The sequence below is a fragment of the Alligator mississippiensis genome, chromosome 2 (assembly GCF_030867095.1).
Source record: "Alligator mississippiensis isolate rAllMis1 chromosome 2, rAllMis1, whole genome shotgun sequence".
Classification (NCBI taxonomy): domain Eukaryota; kingdom Metazoa; phylum Chordata; order Crocodylia; family Alligatoridae; genus Alligator; species Alligator mississippiensis.
In genome coordinates, this window is record NC_081825.1 from 16,546,493 (window position 1) to 16,569,688 (window position 23,196).

Below are 23,196 nucleotides of genomic sequence, written 5' to 3' on the forward strand. Positions count from 1 at the left end.
TTACCTGTTTCTTGGCAGTTGATTCTTTTATTTGAGGGTTTCACTACAAAGTCTCCTTTCTAATCTGGCTCCACTGGTTTTGTCACTCCAGGGATTTAATTCACCGTTTCCAGCTCAACTATTTCTGTACCAGTTGTCCCTGCTCCCCATCTTGCTCCCCCCTCCCCAATAAATAAAACATCTGGAAAGTAAATAAGAAAGAGGAAATAAATGTAAAACCAATACAAACAGAAGGCTAGAAGTAATCAGTCATGCAAATCACATGACCATGCAGCTTAAATGGTACGGTTAGAAAAAGTTACTGGGAACTAAAAATTAGATTAACATGCTCTAACTAGCTCTGTCTGAAGTGAGGCTTCTCTGAACGAGTTCTCTGTTCTGAATAGAACAAAGGAGGCGATGCTCCCCCTCTATGCAGCCCTGGTCATGCCACAGTTGGAGTACTGTGTCCAGTTCTGGGCGCCGCATTTCAAGAGGGACACGGGGAATCTCGAGAGGGTCCAGAGGAGGGCCTCTCGCATGATTAGTGGCCTTCGTGATAGATCCTACGGGGCGAGGTTGAGAGAGCTGAATCTCTTCAGCCTTCACAAGAGACGGCTGAGGGGAGATCTTGTGGCCGCCTATAAATTTATTACGGGAGGTCAACGGGGAATAGGGGAAGCACTGTTTACTAAGGCGTCCCAGGGAGCGACTAGGAATAATGGGTGTAAACTAGTTGAGAGTGGATTTAGGTTAGATATTAGGAAGAAATTTTTCACAGTAAGGGTGGCCAAGATCTGGAATGGGCTTCCAAGAGAGGTGGTGCTATCACCTAGCTTGGAGGTCTTTAGGAGGAGGCTAGATGGTCACCTGGCTGGGGTCATCTGACCTTGGTTCTCTTTCCTGCCAGGGGCAGGGGGTCAGACACGATGATCCATTGTGGTCCCTTCTGACTCTACAGTCTATGAATCTATGAGTTATTCTCTAAGGTCAGCACCATCCATGGCTGAGTGACTGGCGTACAGGGGCAGTATGGTTTCTGCTGCAATAGCATTGGAGCGGCGTAAGAGTGCCCTGTGGCAGTGCATTGCTGGCACCACCCTTGCTACAGTACTGTCTAAGGTGCTGCCCTGCTTTCTGGCTAAATAAAAAAACCTCTCCTATCCCCATGTGCTGCGGGGGCGGTCCGCTTTAATTAGTCTCCAAGAGCCACTTTAAAGCACCTGCAGCATCGCATGTATTCACCATCCCATGCGTCAAAATGGTGGTGTGGGACACGTGAACTAAAGCTCGTTCAAAGAGCTTTAGTTCAAGCACCCCTGCCACCATTTTGAAGCATGGGGACGCTGAATAAACGTGACATGGCTGCTGGAGCGCATATAATTAACATGCTCCGGCAGAATCTGCTCCAATGCATGCATCAGAGCAGACATCTAGACATGTTTAGGTGTCCTAAGATGCTCACCAGACATCAGCTTGCAATGTCATAACCATTACTTACTTGTTGTGGCTGTTACTGCCTTTTTTTGAGGGGGTAGGGTATGTACTGCACTTCATGCTTGGGAAGATACTGTGTTAGGCACCATTATTCTATGAGTAGTATCACCTGATGATGGCCAGCTTGAGTGCTACTTCTATGCCCAGCTTTCTTAAATGAATGCATAAGATTTTGATTAGAAAGTCCGTTATTTTCCATTATTGTAAAATCAGTTTTCCTTTTCCCTCATTGCCTAACAATAAATACCCTACAAAATCAGCTTATGGGTTTTTCATTTTCTTCCCACTAGAAGGGATTGCAAGTAATTCCACCCTTTTATTATAAGTAGATGGCATTCTTTTTAAGACTTCCTATATTGCAAAGTCAATCTATAAATTGATGTTTAACCTTGATTTGTTCTGTAGGTGGACTACATGCATATTTTAAATAATCGTATTAGTTTTTTCACAAGCAAATTGTGTTGGTGTTTATATATAAAGCAGATTTCCTTGGATGCATCTGGCAATTAAAACTTTTCCAGTTGTAATAGTGCTGGCTCAGTTGGTTTTTATATCCTGCCATAAGGTAAAAGGGAACTGCAAAATGCCTTTTTATGTCTAATTCATTGCCTTTGACAGCATTGATTCACTCATAGCTGTGTGCATTTGTTCAACATTTATACTGCTATCCCCCAAAGATAGATGCATTAGGAAATACTCTTTGGCGATTAGTGAATTTTTAAACATTTTTCTGCCTAGTTTAAACCAGATTTATTGACAGCTAACAAACCTTTTTTGGAAACCAGCGTTTTTTGGAAGGTAACACAGTTCTCACTTCTAGCACACCATCTCAACTTCTGTTTTTATTAGCTTGCTTCTATTAAGTGCCTGCAGCAGGATTCTTTCAGTATTATGTCCATGGTGCAATAAATAGGTCAGGCATCCATTAGAAAGCAGAGAAAGAGGCTGTTTACCAAGTCGTTTCCTGTCTGAGTGGAACTCGGAGAGCTGACATTTTGTTGAAACGCAGCTGGTGTTTAAATAAGTTTGAAAGCTTTGCTTTACTGCCTGCTGAGAACCTCGAAAGTGACATATTGCTTTTAGGATGCAATTTGTGTGAGCTTTAAAATATATATCTTATTTAATAACAATGTTTGAATTTCTGAAGCTTTTTAGAATATTATGGGTACACACTTAGTTATTCTAAAATAGAGCATCAAAGGGGTCTTGAGAGACCAAGCTTCAAGAACATACAATAACTATTTGTTTATGTTAAGTTTGTGACGCACACAAAGGTAGAAAAATCAAATTTTAGGCTAATATACTGTGCTTTTAATTTGCAGCCTTCTCCCCTCCCACTATTCTTTAAAAGCAAAACCTGCTACAAAAACCATGAATTAGGGATGTATTGTTGACATTAATTTCAGACTTTGTCTTTTGTCAGATTTTTACACTTGAGTTGAAAGTGCACTTTTAATTACACTCCAAGTTTTCCTTTGTGGCAGTATGCAAAAGATGTAGCAAGTTGCTTGGCAATGATGGCTAATCATGGAAGACTTGAGTCCGAATTTTATCAGAACTTTTTAGTGTTCAAGTAGATCATTTGGGGGAGGATGTGGGAGAAGAGAGGGCATATCTTAGTTAATGAGCGCCAGTACTATGTAGACAAAGAGAGAAAGGAAACAAATGCATTTCTTGACCTTGCCTTTCCAGCAGTTGGTCTAGTCTGGGTCTTGGTTTTTTCCTCATTTTATCTCTCTTTGAGCAGGAGGGGATAAGTAGAATAACTTCAGAGTGCTTTTCAGGGGAACTTTGCTAGCAGTCAGAGAAGTGCTCAAGATAAGAAAGGTGTTCTAGTATGGTCCATTGAGCACAATAAAGAACACGAACACATCCTCCCTGATAACACTTTACATTCTCTGTTCAATTATTGCTACTTTCTGGCGAATACATTCAATCATGTAGGTAGAATTCGATGTGGTTTGTAAATCGCTTTTAATGGTGTATGGTGCAGCAGCATAGTCAGAAGAATGAATGTAAAACATTTTAGGATCTCAAATATGTATTTTATTTGACTTCTCGGGTAAATGGGTTCTGGTTTTGTCAAGTACACTATACGTTTACAACTTCATCATAAATAGGTCAACTTTAAAGGCAGATTAGAAGTTAATTTATTAATTTTGGGATTTGAAAAATCAAACTGTACTCTTTCTGTCAGTTATCTGATCTTCAATGAGAATTTAACTGGTAATTTTAGTGAAGATGCACAAGACAAACTCATAGCTTATAGTGGTATTTGACATACTTCTGTTAATGGTAGTAAAACTTTGGTCTGTCAGTAAAAGAAATGTTCTTAGGTATGTGAGTTTTCATAGCATGAGCAAATCAAATGTGATATTTCCCTGATGTCTGCAGTGTCACTTTAGAGAGTCTGAGAGAGTAACCAGTGCATAATCTTTGGGTGTTTTACTTTTAATCTTAGATGCTGAGGGAAATTCTGACTCCAGCAGTGTCAGTGGAAAAACTCCCATTGGCTGCAGTGAGGCCAAGAAAATACGTTGGGTATCGTTACTTTAGTTGTAGGAGACAGTTGTCGTTTAAGTTTGTAGTAGGCTAGGTGTAGGTTTCATTTGAAGTACTGTATTTCACAGTATACAAGTCGAGTTTGACTTTTAGGACGCACAAATTGGGCTTCAAAACTCGACTTATACACCATGCCACATCAAAAAATCAGGGACAAGGCTGGGCTCGACGCTTGGCTGGCGCGGCCCCATCCCCTGCCAGCAGCGCTGATGGAACCACTAGCAGGGGATGGGGCAGTGTTAGCTGAGCCTGGCCCTGTATTCTGCGAGCGATGCTGCCAAATGCCAAGCCCAGCGCTGCTCCCAGCGGATGGGGTTGTGCTCACCTCTTGGCTAGTGGAGCCTCATCCCCTGTGAATGGCACTGGGCTTGGTGTTCGGCAGTGCCGCTCACAGTGGCCCTATCCCCTGTGAGCACCAGCAGCGCCACTTGCAGGGGACAGAGCCACACCAGCAGAGTGCCAAGCCTGACCCCAACTTATACACCGTGCCTATGAATATCCTTACCTTTCAGATTAGAAAGGCCGGGGGTTGACCTATACACCATGTCAACATATACACCATGAAATACAGTAGTTTAGATGCAAACTGGCCATCTGTAATAATTGAGGGCATGTAGTGTTGATGTTGCTTGGGCCATCTGAGTAACCCAAATAGTTTTATTTTTAGACTTAAGTTTAAATATTGTTCAGGAGCCTGTTGCAGTCTTCTCTATTAGATTTCATAGAATGAAGATATATCCTGTTTTGCTTTTTCTTCCATTAAGAATTGGAGAAAGACAGTGAAACAAATCTTGTATTTTACATTCTTGAAGAACTCAGATGGCAATGTGTGGATGGGGCAGAGCAGCTGAACTTCTAACGGTAGAGAAGGCAAAACACAAATTAAAATTGTTAAGAGACAGTGGAGGGAAGATAACAGAACACACATTGCAGGATGAATTCATTTGGGAGGTTCCCAGGACTGGCCCAGGGGGTTTGTACTGCTGTGGAGTGATAGCCTTGGTTCTCATCTTACAAGTACTGTACTGCACCTATTTCTTGCCTCCCATTTTTGGCTGGCTGAATAGAGAGGTTCATCCTTAGCTGTTGGAGGCTTATGAGCATGGCAGGGAAAGGGGGAGAGAGGTTGTGGGGAGAAGGAAAGACTTAAAAAAAATAGCAGGAAGCTGGAGAGACAAGATTCGTTTCTGAATGAGCTAGTCATTGTATCTTGATCCTGTAATAGAGACACGGGAGTGAGAGGGGTCTTCCATCTACTTGATCTTGTATACTACAATCTGAAATAGTTTTTATACTTTCCACTTAAGTTAAACTAACAAGCCAATGTGGGAGCATTACTGTGCTATTGGCTCTCTGAAAGATCCATTGCATATTCCATGGTATATAGAAGAGCCACCAAACCCAACAAAGGCATTTATTCTGGTTCGCTTGTGCATGTGCACTGAACTGGGACAGTTACCCGAGATCCCTGCCAGTTTGCCTCGCACAGTATTCTTCCTGTATATCAGTGAGTTATATTTTGTTGGAATGCTCGCACTAAAAGTCAGTTGAGAATAAAAAGCCATAATGCAGTTTTTTCGAGATGGTTGGTACACTCTGCCATTTTCTCCTGACTCCATCACTTAGAACAAAAAATATTTAGTTTTATCAATATCTTTAAAATGCTGCTCACTTCCAAGTCAAACTTTTTTCTTTTGTACTGTGGCTACTGAGTCTGAATTTGTGCTTTGTGCCAGCTGCCCCTGCAGCGCTGCATGCAGGCGCTCCTGATTGCCTTGTAATGTATTCAGATTGCCTGATCCCCTTTCTCAAGCTGTCAGAGTAGTTTTGCTGCTCCTCTAACACTGTCAGTACTTGGAAAACAATATTTTCCTTTCTAAAATTATGCATTCACTATAAGAAGCTGGTTAGAAACAATCTGTCCACGCAGCTTCCATGTATTTCCTGGTTTGGGCTAGGGAAGGAAGTGGGAGTACAGAAACTGATAGCGACTGTTCTCATGGTACCAGTGGTCTGGCCAGAGCCAAGCTAATGCAGCGTCTTACAAAGTTATGTTTAAAAATAACTTTCCCAAAGCTCTGTTTGAATTCAGCCCAAGAGATGATGATTTGAGGAATGCCATTTATTTGTGGAAGTGATTTGTGTTTTGGAAACATTGGGCACTGAAGTGATATTCCGTAGTTGTATAGTAAGGTAAAAGCAAGAATCAAATACAGGTTTTCTGACTCCTGGTTCATGTGCTTAGAACGCAGTTGTGTGTGACTGCAAATTTTGTGTTGTTTTTGTAGAAGTGCTCAACTAGGTTCATCCTTATCTGTTAAAGACTGGGGGGTGATACTACTGTGTATCATCTCATAATTATAATGCTGTGGGTTTTGATTGCTTTTAGAATTTCAGTATGGAAAACATGGCACTTGACACAGGCTGCCCTAGACTGAGTAATAATAACACCTTTTCTCAGCAAGCCTTGATCCAGTGTTCTTAAAATATTGGCTAGCCTTTAGTAAACTTTTACATTATATCATTGGTTTTTAAATGTTACATTTCTCAAGGTTTTATGGTTTTTTTTAAATAATAATATTTTAGTTTTTCTTTCAATAAATCATTTGGCTACTATAGATACAGAAAAGAGGTCTAGAGAGTTCACAGTTCAAGAGGCTAGACCTATTCAGTTTAGAAAGCAGATGCTTGGAGGGGGCGGGGGCGCATAGAGGTTTACAAAATACTAAATGGCGAAGAGGAGGGGAGTTATTTACTCTCTCCACCATACAAGAACTAGGGGTCATAAAATGACTGTTAGGTAGTAATTTTAAAACTAACAGGAAGCTTTTTCACAGTGTGTAATTAAAGCTTGGAACTCATTGCCACAAGACATTGTGGAAGCTGACAGTTTAATCAGATTCAAAAAGGGATTAGACAGATTCTTGGAGGAAAGGTGCATCCATAGCAATTGAGCATGGGAGTTAGGGGTACAGCTCTGAATCAGAATTTCCTAGACCTTAAATGCTAGAGGCTGCTAGTGAGAGAGGAACAGTGTGCGTGTTGGTGGGGGGGAGACCCTGTTCACTCTTCCTTTCCATATCCACTCTCTGCCATTGTGCAACACAGAATACTGAGCAAGATGGATATAATATAGTCTGCCAGAGTAAATGGCAGTTCCTATGCTCAGATTCCAAATGCTAGACTCTTAGTATTTTTTTAAACATAATATAGTTTATAATAAATCTCCAGAATGAATTTCTGTGGGATTTTTTTAATGGCTAACATTGAGGAAGCATGGAATAATTCTGTTCCTATTAAAGGTTGACTAACTTCACACTATTTAATATGCAATTCATTACATTTCTACTTGAAGTGCTGTGTTTGACTTGTATCTGAGAAGAAAAAAACAAAATTCAAAACATACTCTTTAGATGTGAATATGAGGTTCTCTTGATAGCCAAGTCTGTTCTCAGCAAACCACGTGTGTTTTGTTACCAGTTTGCTACTTTACGTTTTATTACATGAAATTTTTGGCTACCATTCTTAGCTCTCCTCCCTCTTCTCATCTTTACATTTGTGTGCCAAGGTATTTTCTATACATCTAGGCTGTTATACTGAAAAGGAATGGAAAGAATTCCTGGGTTTGTGTAACTGATATTAGCACTGTCTATTTTTGTAATAGAATGCATGCCTTAATCTACGTTTGTAATTTATTTACTTTTTGCGTCTTAAAATTAGAAACCTAAGAAATGCTAAGATAAACTCTCTAGGATTAAAACCGTTCTTCCATTCAAATCCTTAAAATGTATTTTCAAGACTTTTTAAATGCAATATCATCTCTGGGTTTTGTGCTTTGAGTGCATAATCTATAGTTGAGCCTTCTTTTTTTCAAAAGATCCTTCGTACTGATTACGCAAATGAATTTCTTTCAGTAAAATTAATCCATTCAAATGAGTTTATATTTGTCTAAGTATTCTAATTTCTGTATTCCAGACATGCAAGAAAGCATTTCAGTCAGGCTGAAGGAAGTCAGTTGGATGAGGTCCGACAAGTGATGGGAATGTTGGCCTTTCCTTCAGACACTCATATTTCCCCTTATAAGGTAACTTTTTAATATATGTTCAATTAGGTTGCAAATTGTCATGTAGACACTTTCTTCTAAGAACAGAAGACAAGTGTGTAGATAAACTGTACAAGGAATAAACAATCCTTAAGTTAAAAAAAATAGTAGTGTAACTGGGTGGATAATTATTTTGCTTGTAAAAATAATCTATACATGATTATTTGTATTACCATATGCATATGATATAGGTGCATATGGTAATACTAGTCATAGATCCTTAGTCATGGACTAAGTTCCTATTGTGATACGACTATATAAAAAAGAATGTTTCTTTTATAAGCTCTCAAAAGGTATATGCAGGCAGACTGCAAGGGGGACACAAGGAAACTATGAGACGGTATTGGTCAGCAATAGCAGGCAGTATTTTTGTATACTAACAGCATCATCTTTGATTTTTTTTTTTTAATACAATTAAAAAAAATATCAGTGTGAGTTTCATGGATTTGACTTGAACAATTTAAACGCATCATATTTTTACTACTTAAAATTAGGAAGACGTGATGCATTCATTACTATCAATAACTACCTCAAGGTTTAGATTAACACTGATCAACCAACTTCCTACAAATAATGGCTATCTCTTCTGTACAGTCTGATTTATCAGGTGTACTGCCTCTTACATGTTCATAAATAAAACCTAAATAGTATTACTCAACATTATAGGGGGGAAACAGAGAAAAGTCTAGTGTTATTTATTTTTAGTAGTCTACTGTTTGGCAGTACATAGAACCTAAGTTGAACAGGCAAAGCAAAATGCTAATGATTAAGCTTAGTAGCAAAAATCCATGTAGTATTAACAGAATTTATTAGATTTTTGAGGCCTAAAATGATCACTAGTGCACCCACTTGAGTCATGCCACAGGGTAGAAAGTGGAAAGCAGGTTATCCCTCAAGTGCTTGCCCATACACGCGTTCCTTACTGGGCATACTAGTGCCGTAAGCCCTTCAGCTCAGGGACTGTTTTGCTCTAGTAATACCTGTACCCACATGCCTGTTCCATGAACCTCCATTGTTCTCCCTTGCATCTTCAAGCCTCTCTTCTTTCTTTCCCCATCCCTTTCCTTTTCTCACCGATTGTCATGGGTTTTCCTAGATGTCTGGGCCTAAAGTGCTTTCCATCCAGTTGAGCACACTAATTGCTTTTATTGTGTAGGGGAATCTGGCATCTTCAGAAATAGTCTGTTTATAAACTCCTCCCTTTCTAGACTGGAAAGGAGCATAAGGTCAGGCTCAAGGTTTACCCTGTGGGTAAGTGCCATGGGGGAAGTTGCTGATCTGAACCATTGCATCAGAACCCTGAAAAACACAACTTGTATGTTGAAGAGACTCATCTTCCTCATCTGTACCACATAAGTTGTCTACTGAGCACAGAGTTCAGGATAATTCCAGAGGGAGTTCCCTATCCTGAGGCTCCATGTTCTTGTTTACTCTCCAACAAGACAGAGTCCATACAGGGCTGCAGATAAAGCACTGCACCATACCAGCACAAAACCTGGCTCTGTGAAGCCCCTTAAGCAGTGTTCAGAAAATGAAGACAAACACCTAGGTAACACTGAGGTTTGCCTTCAGTTGTACACCTACCGCAACTCTATAGCTTCAGTACCCAGCACCTCGGTTACTCTCAACCATCTCTGGCTACCCCACCTTATTTGACTGTTCCTCCGTCTCCTTCAGTGTCAGGGTGCTTCACAGCTCTGAGCAAGTTGGCACCTTAGGCAGAACTGAAAGATTGTGTACTCTTACTAATCCTAGCAGCACTAACCACAGATCTGTCGGGCCTTCCAGCAGTAGCGCCACTCAGGTACTTGTCCCTTATTTTATGTTGGTCAGCCCAACCAGTAGAGAATTCTTGTTGAACTCTTCTTTCCACTCTGAAGATGTCCACAACTTCACATACACATTCAGTCCTACTGTAGTTGTGGGACTTCCTTCAAGGAAGGCCCACTGGACTCCTGGGGTGTCTCCACAAATCCCCTGGTTTTCTGGTCCATTGGCTTCATGGATGTTTCTCTGCCTTTCTGATGTGGCTGTTCAGACCCTGGGTTTCCTATTCGGGAGTTGGCAGATCATGTTGATCAAGCTCACTCACACTCCAAAGCTTTGATTTTTAATAGACACTCCCTCCACAGAAGTCCCTAATTGTCCAGGTCAGAACTCCCTGGAGCTGGCGAACAGGCTGATATTAGTCTGTTCTCCTCTTCCTTCCAGACAAGGCTGTAATCCTAATTTTGGCACCTAGGTGTACAATAGGCTTTGTAGACTTCAAAAGATGGATTGCCCAGATAGAGAAGTTTGTGGGCCTTCCCACAGACAGTTGGCTATATTGCAACAACCTGTTCTCAGTAAGGTGGTCTTCCCCATAAGCAAGGTCATTATGGTTTCAGCAAAGATTTCTGGCAGATGCCTACTACTTCTCACACACCCTCACACAACATGGACAAATGGTACCAAATTCCTCTAGGGTGCTGACTTACACTCTCCACACCTTCCTGTTTTGCTATTGCCATGGTTAACAAGAAGGCAAAGGACATTTTCAGCATCCAACAGGAAAAGGAATCCAAAAAAGGTTAAACTGTTGACTAGCTGGAACTTTGTTCCACCAAGTCCAATATAGTCTTAACACCAAGCCCTGTTGGCACAATACAGCATCTATATTTGAGTGTTTTTTTTGGCATGTATTGAGAATCTGACACCATACACTAGGAACGCATTTGGTAGGTAAAAGTCCCCTGCAGGTCCCATGGAGACGGAATCTACCTACCTACCCAATCTACTGCTCTGCTTTATGCACCCTGCCTGATTTTTGCTGTTCTGTCTTCTAGTCCCTGCCCTGTCCACTGCCGTATTGTCTGTTTTCCCAGTCTCCCCGGTCTGCCACATTTCGCATGCAGAGGCTACTCATGCCACTTGACTGTCCCTGGTCTAAGGAATTATCCAATGTATGCAGGGGGTGCCCAGTTTCTCCCCTGCCAGCCTTCAGTGACCCTCATGGCAAACACTTCCCTGCAAGGGTGGAGAGTGCACACCAGTGACCTCGGAGTGCAAGTTGTTCTGGTCTTCAGAGGAGAAAAAAAAACAACCTCAGACAAATATATCAGCACTCGAGATGGTATGTAGAGCATGCCAGGTACTCTTACATGATATCCTCGGCATTGCATGATGGACCATGCCACTACAACAACTGCAGTAAACAAGGAAGCAGAAGACTTTGTTATTCAGGTCTGACAATGTCCAAAGTACATTCTGTCTTAGAACGAGAAACACAGGTCCTTTAGCACTGTATGGGGCATCACCCTAAGCTCATGGTCTGTCTTGCTTATTTCACAATCAGGAAGATTTTTATATTTTTCTGTTCATATCTCCATTTTTTGAGAGTACCATGTGAGGCAAGATGGACTCTGCACAGTTGATCTTGCTGGCTCCAGTGTGGCCAAAGTAATTCCACTTTCAAGATGTTCCTTTATATCGGGGGTCAGCAACCCCCAGCACACGTGCCGAGCATGTCACGCAAGGCCATTTTGCTCGGCCCACCACCACCAGCCCGGGCTCTCAGGAGCTGCTGCCAGTCACGGAGCCCAGGCTGCTCCCAGCTGATGGCTGGAAGTCTGCAAGCCCTGTTGCAAGCAGACCGGGCTCCATGGGCCGGCTGCAGCTGGGAGGCTGCAAACAGCTGCTCTGAGCTCCAGCATGTCGGCACTCCAGCATCTTCCAAGTTAGAGATTGTAGTTTTTTCGGCACTCCAGCCAAAAAACGTTGCCTACCCCTGCTTCAGATCCTGGTGGGTGAACCAATCCAAGGCAGTCCTGGCACTCCTGGACCAACTCACTTAGAAGGGAGGCTGTTCCATCTGAATTGACATATCTGTGCTGTGAGGTTCAGGTGTCATTTGGCTCTTGGCAGAAGAATGAACCTACTTTTTTTCTTCTCAATTTCTTCATTCATACTAGAAAAGGATAAATTTAAGAAGACTTACCTAGCTAGGTGTACACTGATGTTCTGGTGTGTGAGATCTCTTCCTTTATCAACCTTTCATACCAGCCTCATCCTGGACTGCCTTCTGGAACTGAAGCATAGTGATCTACCTGGAGCTCAGTTAAGATGCATCTGGCTACCTTATCAGCCAACCGTCCTGTGCTGGAAAATTGATCAGTTTTCTGTCACTTAACAGTTGTGAGACCAAGGTTTCTTAAGGCCCTGACCATAATGTTCCATCATGTGAGTGATCCCACTTCTTGTTATTCACATCCTTGATAGGTTCAAACCCAAAGCATCCTGCTCCACTGTTTATTTGTTGCTTATTGGTTTGTTTTTTAGGGCAACTGCTTTCTTGGTGGCTGTTGCTTTGGCAAGAAGAGTAGGTGAGACCCAGGCAAAAAAATCTAGACCTTAGAGGATTCTATATTTGGTTTAGGGGGCGTGGGAAGATGCTCTCACACACTCACTCTCTCATAATTCATTTAATATATTCTTGATATTTTATTTGATGTTCCAGAAAATTTTGCCTATTGGTTCTAGCAACCGTCCTTTTGATTAGTGAATATCTTCTTGCTTTTCCTATACTTCTAGGCATCATCGAAATCCTGTGTCCACATTGTATACACTTAAATCAGTTATTTTAAATGAAAAATAAGTGATTTAGAGCAATAAGAAAGAAACCTTGATTTAAATCTGTTGTTGTTTTTGCACATGTGCTTTTTCTTGTCCTATAGAGAGAATAATTCTAGTTGGTTGCTACCCATAAAATAATTGTGACCAAGTATAGCTTTTACTAAAAAAAAAAAAAAAAGTGTTAGTCAATTTGCTAAGCAGGGAAATAAGCTAATTTATGTGCATTTTAAGGAGTTATGTAGCTTAACTTACACTTAGGGTTGTGGGAGAGGGGTCAAACATAAAGACCACCGGACTTCAGAAAAGCAAACAAACAAAGCTAGAGAACTGGGTAGGCAGGATCCCCTGCAAAGCAAGTCAGAGGGGAAAAGGCATCTAGAGGAGCTTGTCTGCTTTTTAAGGAAGCCTTATTAAGGGCTCCGGAACAAACTAGCCCAGTGCAAAGAAAAAAGGGCAGATGGATTTGGGTGGAAGGCAGCTGGGAGCTGGAGCCCAGCACACTGAGGCAGGAGCTGCCCAACTGTACAACCCCCTTCCCATCCCCCCTCTCCCCCCGCTCAAAGCAGCGCAGCAGGGTCAGAAGCAGGAGGAGGAGCCACAAATGGAGGTAAGGGGAGCAGAACAGCCCCATCAGCCCAGGCCCCAGCCAGCGCACACGGCTTCTGGCAGAGGTGTTCCCAGTGCAGCTACAGCAAGCTGTGTGCTGCTCCACTCCCCTCAGCTCCAGGGGTGGCCTGTGCTGCACTGCGGGTGAGCTTCAGTTGGGCAGCTCCAGCTGGAGGTGAGGGCAGCTATAGCAGCACCTGGCTGGTTGGAGCCATAGCAGCACCTGGCTGACTGCAGCTGCACTGGGAACAGCCCCACCAGAAGCTGTGTGCTGATTGGGCTGGTGGGTGGGAGCACAGTATGGGCTGCCCCGGGTGGGGCTCGGCCCCACGCAGAGCTCCGTTGGGGCAGCCACAGATCGCACCGGTGGGATGAACTCTGCTGCCTCCCACGTTCTTCCCTCGCCCTCGACTGGCTTCCGGGACCTAGCGCTCAGACAGCCACGCCTCTCCCCCCCATGCACACCTCTCCTTCCCCCACAGGACAGAGTATGCAGGGAGCGGATCTTGGCTTAGCCCTGGCCCCAGGCTATCACTGCCCCATGACCTAGCCACATGATCCTGGCCTTGCCCACTCATCCTGCTCCCAAGCACTGCTTCTTGCCTGCCCCAAGCCCCATAGGAGTTTTGATGAGTTGGAGGGGAGGAAGATGGGAGAGGGGTGGTGCTGACCCAGTCCATAACAGTTCATCAAAACTTCTTATGTGGCCCTTGGGCCCAAATAATTTCCCACCCCTTGGTTAGGGATTATGTAGAGAAGCTACATGTTTTAAAGCTGGCAAAGCTAAAGTTGATGCACCCTAGAGTATATCAACTTACAAAATTGTAAGTTTTGAATCAAAATTTGAAGTTTTGTGATCCATTGCCTATGCACCCCTGCCCAGAGCATGCAAGAGACAGATCGCAGCTCTGCCCTGGCCCCAGACCAAGTTGCCCCCACCGCAAGATCCCAGTGGCTCCAGAGCAGCCCCCTGCCCTACCACATGCCCTGCCAGTACAAAAGAAATTGGCTGAGATTTAATTTTAGATCCATTGCCTATCGTTTTTAAGGGTTCGGGGAAACTGGGTGAGGTCCAAGATGACTAGAAAAGCGCTAATACAGAGCCCGCCTTTTAAGAAAGGGAAGGAAGAGGATCTGGGGAATTAGAATGGTCAGTCTGACTTTGCTTTCCTCCAGGTGCTTAGAAATAGTAAAGTGATCTAAAACACCCAGCATGGATTAACCAAGAACAAATCATGTTTGATCAACTTGATTTATTACAATGACAGGTTCTGGGATGAAGAGAGCTGTGGATGTGATAACCTTAGCAAGGCTTTTGACACTGTCTTCCGTTAGTAAGCTAAGGAAATAGACCAGAGGCAGGCAAAATCCAGTCTGTGGGCCGGATCTGGCTGGCAGCGGATTCAGTTTCCCAGCAGCCCCTGCCCACAAGGCTGGGGCCAGTCTCCATGGAAACCCCAGCTGCTGCGCTGTGGTAGGCAAGACTCGGGTTGCTGTGGAGAACCGGCACTGTCAGAACAATCATCCAAACCGGCACTGGCAGGGTATGGGGCAGGGCAGGGGGATTCTCCGGAGCCACTGGGATCTTGCAGCAGGGGGCAACTTGGTCTGGGGCCAGGGCAGAGCTGTGATCTGTTGCCTATGCGCCCCAGCCCAGAGCATGCAAGAGACAGATCGCAGCTCTGCCCTGGCCCCAGATGAAGTTGCCCCCACCGCAAGATCCCAGTGGCTCTGGAGCAGCCCCCTGCCCTACCACATGCCCTGCCAGTACGGCTGGGGCCGGTCTCTATAGCAACCCCAGCCTTGTGCTATCACAGTGTAGCAGCTGGGGTCTCCGTGAAGATCAGCCCCAGCCATGCGAGCAGAGGCTGCTGGGAAATAGAATCCAACTATTGGCCACACCTCCATTTTGCCCACCCCTGAATTAGATAAGCAGAAGTACTGTAAGGTAGATACACAACTGTTTGGATGATTGTCCTCAGTGAGCAGTCATTGGCTCAGTAGCTTGTTAGGGGAAGGTATCAAGTGGAATTCCCAGGGGTCAATTCTAGGTCCAGTATTTTTTCAAATCTTCATTACTGATTTGGTAAATTAGGTTTGAGCATACATGTAGCAAATTGACAGGCACCAAGTTGGGTGCAGTTGCAGGCACTCTGGGGTTGTAGGGCTAGGATCCAGAATGGCCAGGGTAGAATGGAGAAATGGTCCACAATCAGTCAGGTGAAATTCAACAAGACGTCCCATAACATGCACAAATATAGATTGGGAAAGGACTCTCTAGGCCAGGGGCGGGCAATTATTTTGAGCAGAGGGCCGCTTACTGAGTTTTGGCAAGCCATCGAGAGCCACATGACAGGCAGCCCAGGGCAGATAAACATTAATTTTCTAAATTTTTTAGGGGCCCCACAGGCCGGATAGAATGGCCTGGCAGGCCACATCCAGCCCCTGAGCCACATTTTGCCCGCCCCTGCTCTAGGCTGCAGTACTGCAGAGAAGGACCTAGGGTCACTAGATCATGAACTTGAATAGGATGAGCCAACAGTGCACTCTTGTTTTTAAAAAAAAAACAAACGCCAGTAGCATACTGAGTTGTGTATTAATAGGAGTGTCGCTTGCAAATCAAGGAGAGTAATTCTTCTGCTCAATTCAGCACTGACCCCCAATTGCTAGTAAGAAGGACAAATTTAAGAAGTGTTTAATGCAGAGTGACAAAAAGTAGAGGCCTGCAAAGCATGACTTGTGAAGCTAGGCTGAAAGAACTGAGGTGGGATTTTATAAATCTTCAAATACCTTAAATGTGGCTATAGGAAGGAGAAAGTCTAATAATTTTCATACTATGGGTACAGGGGCTAGGGCAAGGAGTAGCTGTTTTAAATTACAGCAAGAAGAATTTAGATTGGACATTAGGAAAAGTGTTCTCTCTGAGGATGGTTGAGCATTGGAACAGGTAATGCAGCAGTGCTGGAATCTCCTATCGTTGGATGTTTTTAAAAACAGGTTACTCAGTCACTTGACAGGGACAATCCTGCCCTGAGCAGGGGTTTGAACTGCGCAAACTCCAACCACCCTATTGATCCTGCTATTGCATGATTCTGTGAAAGTTTTGATGAGAGTGACCTATTGCACAGCTAACTATGTTCATTTGGGATGTCAGTCAAGGTATGAGTGTAACAGGAATTTGTGGAGTTAGTGCCAGTGGAAGGTATAAGTACAGGAGAGGACAGTTTCAACAGTGTGGCTGTGCTGTGAACAAATTAGGTGAGGACTTGAAAAGGGCAGTGAGTGTTGCAGCAGCCTGGCCACTTCCCATAATAAGAAGGGGAGATTTGTGATGAAACTTGAGTGCAAAAGGCAGAGTCTTGATCCAGATCATGCAGCTTTGTATTTTTCATTGTGTTCTGCATCAGGGAACAATTTGTGCCAAAAATTCTGAGCATGGATCATGTGATGAGATTGTAGTTAAACAGTAACTTTAACCCTGAGCCAAGGCCCTCAACCATTAGCAACTAGCTCTTGGAGGAAGTTGGCTTTCATTATAAACTGCCATACGTATTGGCCTGTCTTCAGACTGTGAGACTAAAGTATTTATAAGCAAGAAACGGAAACCTGTGACTGAACTGCAAGATGAAGATTGTTTGCAAGACCTTCCCTTCATTGTGGACATGAGATATCTCAATACGCTGAACATGAGAATGCCAAGTTGGCACCACGTTATGACTAAGTTTTACAGCACTGTGTGTCTTTACAATTAAATTGCCTCTTTCAAAAAAGCGATTTTCTCAGTGCATTGTAGCACGTTTCCCCACATTGAAGTCACTGCTCAGTGCTACTGGGTTTGAAGGTAGTGAAGGCTTGGAGAAGTATGTGGTCAAGATTGCTGATCTCAGACACAAATTACAAGGCAGGTTCTCTGACTTCTGGAGCCATGAAGCGCAAAGGTCAGTCTCTTAGTACCCAGTTTCCTTTTCCTGTGAAAGATGCCCCTCAAGAACTGCAAATGAAACACACTGAAGATCAGTGTAACACTAAGTTCAAGTTTTCAACAGTTGAAATTCACAAAAGTTTATGATACTTGGGAGAAGATTATCCAGGAATAAATTCCTTATTTGTGAACACGTGCAAACAGATCTCGACAGTTAGCATCATGGTGGTAATTAGCATCATCTACACATGCTACTAATGCACAGCAATGAACTCTAATGCATGTTGCAGAGTTTATTGCTCTTGAGCCCCGTGTTTGAACGTGCACCCAGGACCACATTACGTTGAGCTCGGTTGGAGGAGGGGGGCCTGGGGAGTCAGCCTGCCAGCCCCTGGGGCTGCTCTGACTTAGCTCAGTGTGCCTTGTAGGGGCTGGCTGGGGCATGAGGTTGTTCCAGTTTGGAGCTAGCCAGCAGATAGACCCCCACAATGAAGCACCCCTGTGCCCCAGTTTACCAGGTCAGCATCTACATGTACATTGCTGCAGAGTATAAAACTCTGCTGTAAAACTTACGTTTTACAAGTACTAATTTATGGTGTAGTTAATTAGTTTCCTGAGTCCTGATAGCACTGCACATGTAGATGCTGAGAGATCTTACTGTGGATCTAATTAGGCAACTCCACAGTAAATGTCTCATGTAGACACCCAGTGAGTCAAAACAACACTCAGACTCAGTGATAAGCACTGAATGCCATCCTGGAAGTGGCCTCGGTACAGTCTGTGGCAGTGCACTGTGTGTGCCTGCCACTTTAAGGGCCTGGAGCTGGCAGCCTCCAGGTGCCTGACATGGGCAGCCATTTTGAGGTAAGGGCTGCCTATATAAACAGTGCAGTTTGGCTGCTGGAAGCCAGGCAGCAACATCGCCTGGCCAAAGGGCTGCTGAGAACGACCCGGAGGTAAGGGGGAGCTGCAAGGGGTTGGTAAGGAGGCTCCTGGTCCTGGGCATGTCCTAAAACTGCACCCTGCCAGGAGTGGGTGACCTGGTGGGGCTCTCAGTGGTGCGGGAGCCCCCAGGAAATGCCAGGCCAGTTATCACCCTAGTGAAAGGCGGGTCGGAGCGCCTTAACCCCTAGCTCCCACCAGCGGGTGGGTAACCCTATATGTGGAGGGGCCCAGGGAGCGGACCCTGAGAGAGAGTGAGGGGCTAGAGACCCAGCCCGAACCAGAGAGTACCCTCGACTGGCCCATGCTGGGGCCAGGACCAGGAGGGTCAAAAGGGCCAGGGGCCCACCGCGAGGGACGCCCAAGAGCCAGGGGCCTGGGGTCCTGACTGGCCTGGAGGTGGGCCAGGGCTAGTAGCCGAAGGTCCCGGGGGGACCACGCCCGAGAGGGGAAAATGACTTTGGAGGGCTAGGTAGCCCGGATGAAGGCAGAGAGGCTGCCTGATTGGAGGGGTCCGGTAGGATGATTCTGGGGCCCAGCGTGGGGGCCTGTGATTATGTGAACACCATGATGCCATCTGCGAGGCTTGGGCTGCAGTATTGGGGAGGTAGGAGCCGCAGAGAGTGCCCCCTGGCATCGGGGCACCAAATGGGTAGCCTCCCGCTTAATTGACATCTTAACTGAATCAATTAACATCAAAGGCGTGGCGGGCGAGGTAGGCGGGCGGTTGCCCAGAGACAGGTGGGCGGGCCGTGGAGATCGGCCGCAAGGTGGCCCCCTGTCACACAGTCCTTCAAACTAAACATCAAGAAGATGGTTGCAGTAAGAGATGCCTGGTGTCTGTGAGCAGTACTAGCAATTTGTGAGAGATTAGTATGTGCAAAAGCTTTTTTGGTGCGTTTTTTTTTTTTAATTCATCTTATTCTCTTCATTTTCCTTAAAAGTTGTAGCAAATACTTTTTTTAAAAATTCCTTTTTGCACATATGGAGGCCTGTTTGCAGTAAAAGTAATACACTGACAAATTTCGTAAGTTGTTACACCCACTAGTAGCATTTCTGCATGTAATATTGGTGTGTCACAAAAGGTAAACTGAATTGAATGAATAAGAAATTTTGGTGAGAAATTATGGGCGTGGTACATTTCAGCCGGGAACGTGGCATGCTGACTAATTTGTTTGACACCCCTGATTTAGGCTGCAGACAGACCGACATAACTGTAGTGTTATCAACAGATACTGATTTGTAAGCTATTACAATACACTTGTTGTGTTTGCATAATTGTATAGCTTGTTCGTGGTGTAATGGCTGATGCATGCTCCCAAGCAGCAGTTCCTCCTCCCCTTTTAAAGCAGCTAAAAATGTTTGTTCATACTCTTATTCAGAGATTTTATTTTTACATTGTTATTATGTTAATAATGAATGACACGTCTTATTTACTAAAGAATTTCTTTTCTCCTTGTCACTTGGATCATACTGCCTTTGGATAGAAATTGGAATTCAATTGAAAATGAATTTTTAATTGTGGGGACAGCTGTCCTATAGGCTGACAGGGAAATGCACTGGAGAGCTCCAGAGCTAAAAGTGAGGGGTGTGCTGCAGTTTGAAAGAAAATCCAGGTTTTTCATGAGTCAAGTAGAGTTGGTTAAGTTACACACAACCAGCTTTTGAAAATAGCTTTTTATTGGTTAAATCTATTTTAAATAATGCTAAATACAAAAGAAATAGCTAGTTTTAAATGCAAGGCATCTTTTAAGTAACCTGATTAATCAAAAGAAGTATTATCTGTATGTAATGATTTTTTTTTTAACTGCTCATGGATCTTGTTCTCTTGCAATTTATTTTTAATTTCGACTTTGGAAATGGAAGATAAGCTTTCTTATTTTTTTCAGTTTGCAGTAGGTTTCTTACCATTTGCCACAGCTATAATAGACCTTTTCCAACTAGACACTCGTGAAGCTGTTGCCTGGGTTCCATCACAGTGGGCCGATGTTCTCTCGGCTTGAGTAGGCTCCATCAGGATTTCCTTGGCCTCTCTGGCTCGGGCTTTCCTGTACGTTAGCCTTCACCAAAGTGGGACCTTGCTGCTTCGGCTTTCCCCTTACTTTCTCAGTAGCTTAAATGCATACTTTCTCAGAGACCTAAGCTTGCAGGTAATCTCGGTCTAAAATACATACCTTCCAGGACGTGAGAGATCTGAAGCGCACAGATGCACAGAATGTTTGACTGCTCCAAATCTCTCTCTCAATTTTTTTTTTTTTTTTAGCTAGCTCAAAAAATATGTAATTTTAGACAAAACAATGCGTCAGTTTCCTTGTCTTTCAAGAGGATTCTTGATCCTAATGTACTCCCATTTCTATAGGACCCACAGAGGTTTAATGACCCTCGTTGTACCTTGTATAGGAGATGCAAGCTCTAACAGCATATGGCTGGCTCCATTGGCACTGAGGCATTCAGTTTCATAACTTTAACCAGGTGTGTGGACAGATAAAACATATTGTACTGGTAGAAGCCATTCTTACACTGGAAACCCCTGACCTTGGGGAAGCCTTAGAACTGGAGGTAAAACACTAATAGGGAAGGTTAACTTGTTTATGGTGTGTGTCTGTGTCCATGTCCATCGCTGGCTAACAGTCAGCTAAACACTCACCATAGCCCAGTGGCAAGGCACCATTACAGCACCTGCCACTCCAAGACAGCTGGAAACCTGTATGTATGTTCTTGATCATAGTGTAGCTTACTGCAGAATAGAAACCTGATGTAAACTACATACACATTCCTTTAAATCATCAGAGAACTGAAATAGTTGAATAAACTAAAATTAAAATAAGGAAAGAGACTACTAATAATCATAGAAAGGTAGGGCTGGAAGAGGCCTCCCAGAAGTCATCTCATCCAACCCCCTGCCTGAAGCAGGATCATCCTTATCTAACTATCCTGTACTAACTGTAATTTAAATTCTACATAAGACTGCTGTGAACCTGACATGAAACAGACCTAACACCTTAACCTGCCACAAGTAAAGCAGGGGAACGACAGCAGCCAAATGTCCTGCTTCTATGAAACATGGGCGATATGCACTTAAAAGATCCCAGGTAGGGGACCACCAGCCCCTGATACGGAGGAAGGCAAACACCCCCACAGTCCATACCAGTCTAACCATGAGGTAAAGCCTTCCTAACCCCAAATCTGATGATCAGTTTGACCCTGAGCAGCGGAGAACTTCTGGCTTTGCTCCTAGCAGGAGCATTGGCACAGCCCAATCAAAGTCCCCAGCCTTAGTTGCAGCCAACACCCAGTGTCTTATGCCCAGATGAGCAGAGCTTGAAGCAGCACAAAGGGCAAGTCTACATGTCACCCTTTGGCAACATAGCAACACACTATGGCATTGTATGGCATGCTATGGTGACATAGAGTTTGCGTGGGTCTACACATGATCGCCAGCTACACTGCCATAGTGGTGCACTCCCCTGGTATAGCGCACTGCTATGGCAATGTAGTGGCGAAATCTAGCCATGCACCATGCGCCTGGCTCAAAAACTACCTGTACTGCGCCATGCCTTAGTACTTCCAAAATGAAGTACTAAAGTATGGCACCATAGTAGTGGCGCTATACAGCGACATGTAGACATGCCCAAACAGTAGCAGCACAAATTTGTGCCGCTGCTTTGTGCCGTAGCATATGCCCCTGCATATGCCATTTGTTGCAGGACACATTGTCCCACTGTGGGCAAACTACCCTTGCCCATCTCCTCCCAGCTCCTGGTCAGGTTCCATGTGCTCTGGGGTGGAGGGGATGGGGTCTGGATGGGACAGGGGTGCCTCAGCATAGGTTTAGCCGGCAGGCAGCCCCACACTGAGTCATCTTGCACCCCAGCCCGCTGATGAGCTGTACATGGAGACAGGGTAGCAGGTAGCCCAGGGCCTGCTTCCCCATTTCCATGTGCTGTGAAGCCCCTGCACTGAGGCACACTGTGCCCCAGCCAGCTGCTTCTGCTCCCCATCTCCATGTCCCACTCCCTGGCAGGCTGGGGCACAGTGTGCCTCAGCATGGAGTTTCTGCAGTGCGTGGAGATAGTTGGGTCCACAGCTGCCTGGGGCACTGTGTGCCTTAGTGCAGGGGCTGTGCAGCACGCAAAGACAGAGGAGCAGGCAGCCCTAGACTACCTGCTGCCCCATTTCCACATTTGTCCGAGTGCATGCTATTTTTGCGTATTTTGCACCACTTTTTTTCCAAGTTTTTTTTGCTACCAGGAAATCTCAGTAGCAAATTTTGCCCCCCAGGTGCAAATGAGCGGTGCTGCACATGGTTTAAAATACAGCACTTGCGTTTGTGGTGCCACAAACCCTGACATATAGCAGGAAGGCAGGGGCAATCGAGAAAACCCAGAAGCATGTGAAATGCCCGTGGTAGAATATAGGCAAAGCTGTGCCTACATCACCCCTGACCAGTGGCTGTCTAACCCTCTTGAGCACCTCCTGTGACAGAGTCCACAACTACCCTAGGCAGTCTGTTCCACTGCCTCGGTGTTCTAGCAATGAAGAAGTTTAACCTGATAACCAATGTAAACTTACTTTTGCTGCAGCTGCCAAGCCATTGGTCTGCATCCTCCCCTCTGCAGCAAGACAAAAGATTCTTTCCCTCTTCTTTATGGCAGCCCTTCAAGTATTTGAAGACTGCTATCATGTCCCCTTCTAAGTGCCTTTTACACAAGCTGAACATGTCACACTTCCACAGAAATGCGAATCTTGGTGCTTAACCAGTGATGTCTACCAATATGTTCACTTTCTTTAAAACTCTGGCAACAACCACGTAGTGCTTAATATTTTTTTTAATTTAATATTTTTATTGGCTTGTATCATATTTAGGTCTTACTGTAGGTTGGAGTTTATTTCACATTTAATTTTAAATAGGCATATTTTGAATAAAGCCTTCAATTTAAAAAATCTGATTAAGCAAACACGTTCTCTTTTTTTT

At 44.3% G+C, this 23,196-nt stretch overlaps 1 protein-coding gene across 3 annotated transcripts in view; it reads left to right on the plus strand.

Annotated features, from left to right (window-relative positions):
- The window catches only part of MAEA (macrophage erythroblast attacher, E3 ubiquitin ligase), a 94,529-nt gene that overhangs the window by 64,698 nt on the left and 6,635 nt on the right, over nt 1–23,196 (plus strand). For all 3 annotated transcript variants that reach the window (XM_006276381.4, XM_006276382.4, XM_059721475.1), the window contains one exon: nt 8,014–8,122. In XM_006276381.4, the coding sequence (XP_006276443.1) occupies nt 8,014–8,122 (109 nt within the window). The remainder of the gene's footprint in view (nt 1–8,013; nt 8,123–23,196) is intronic.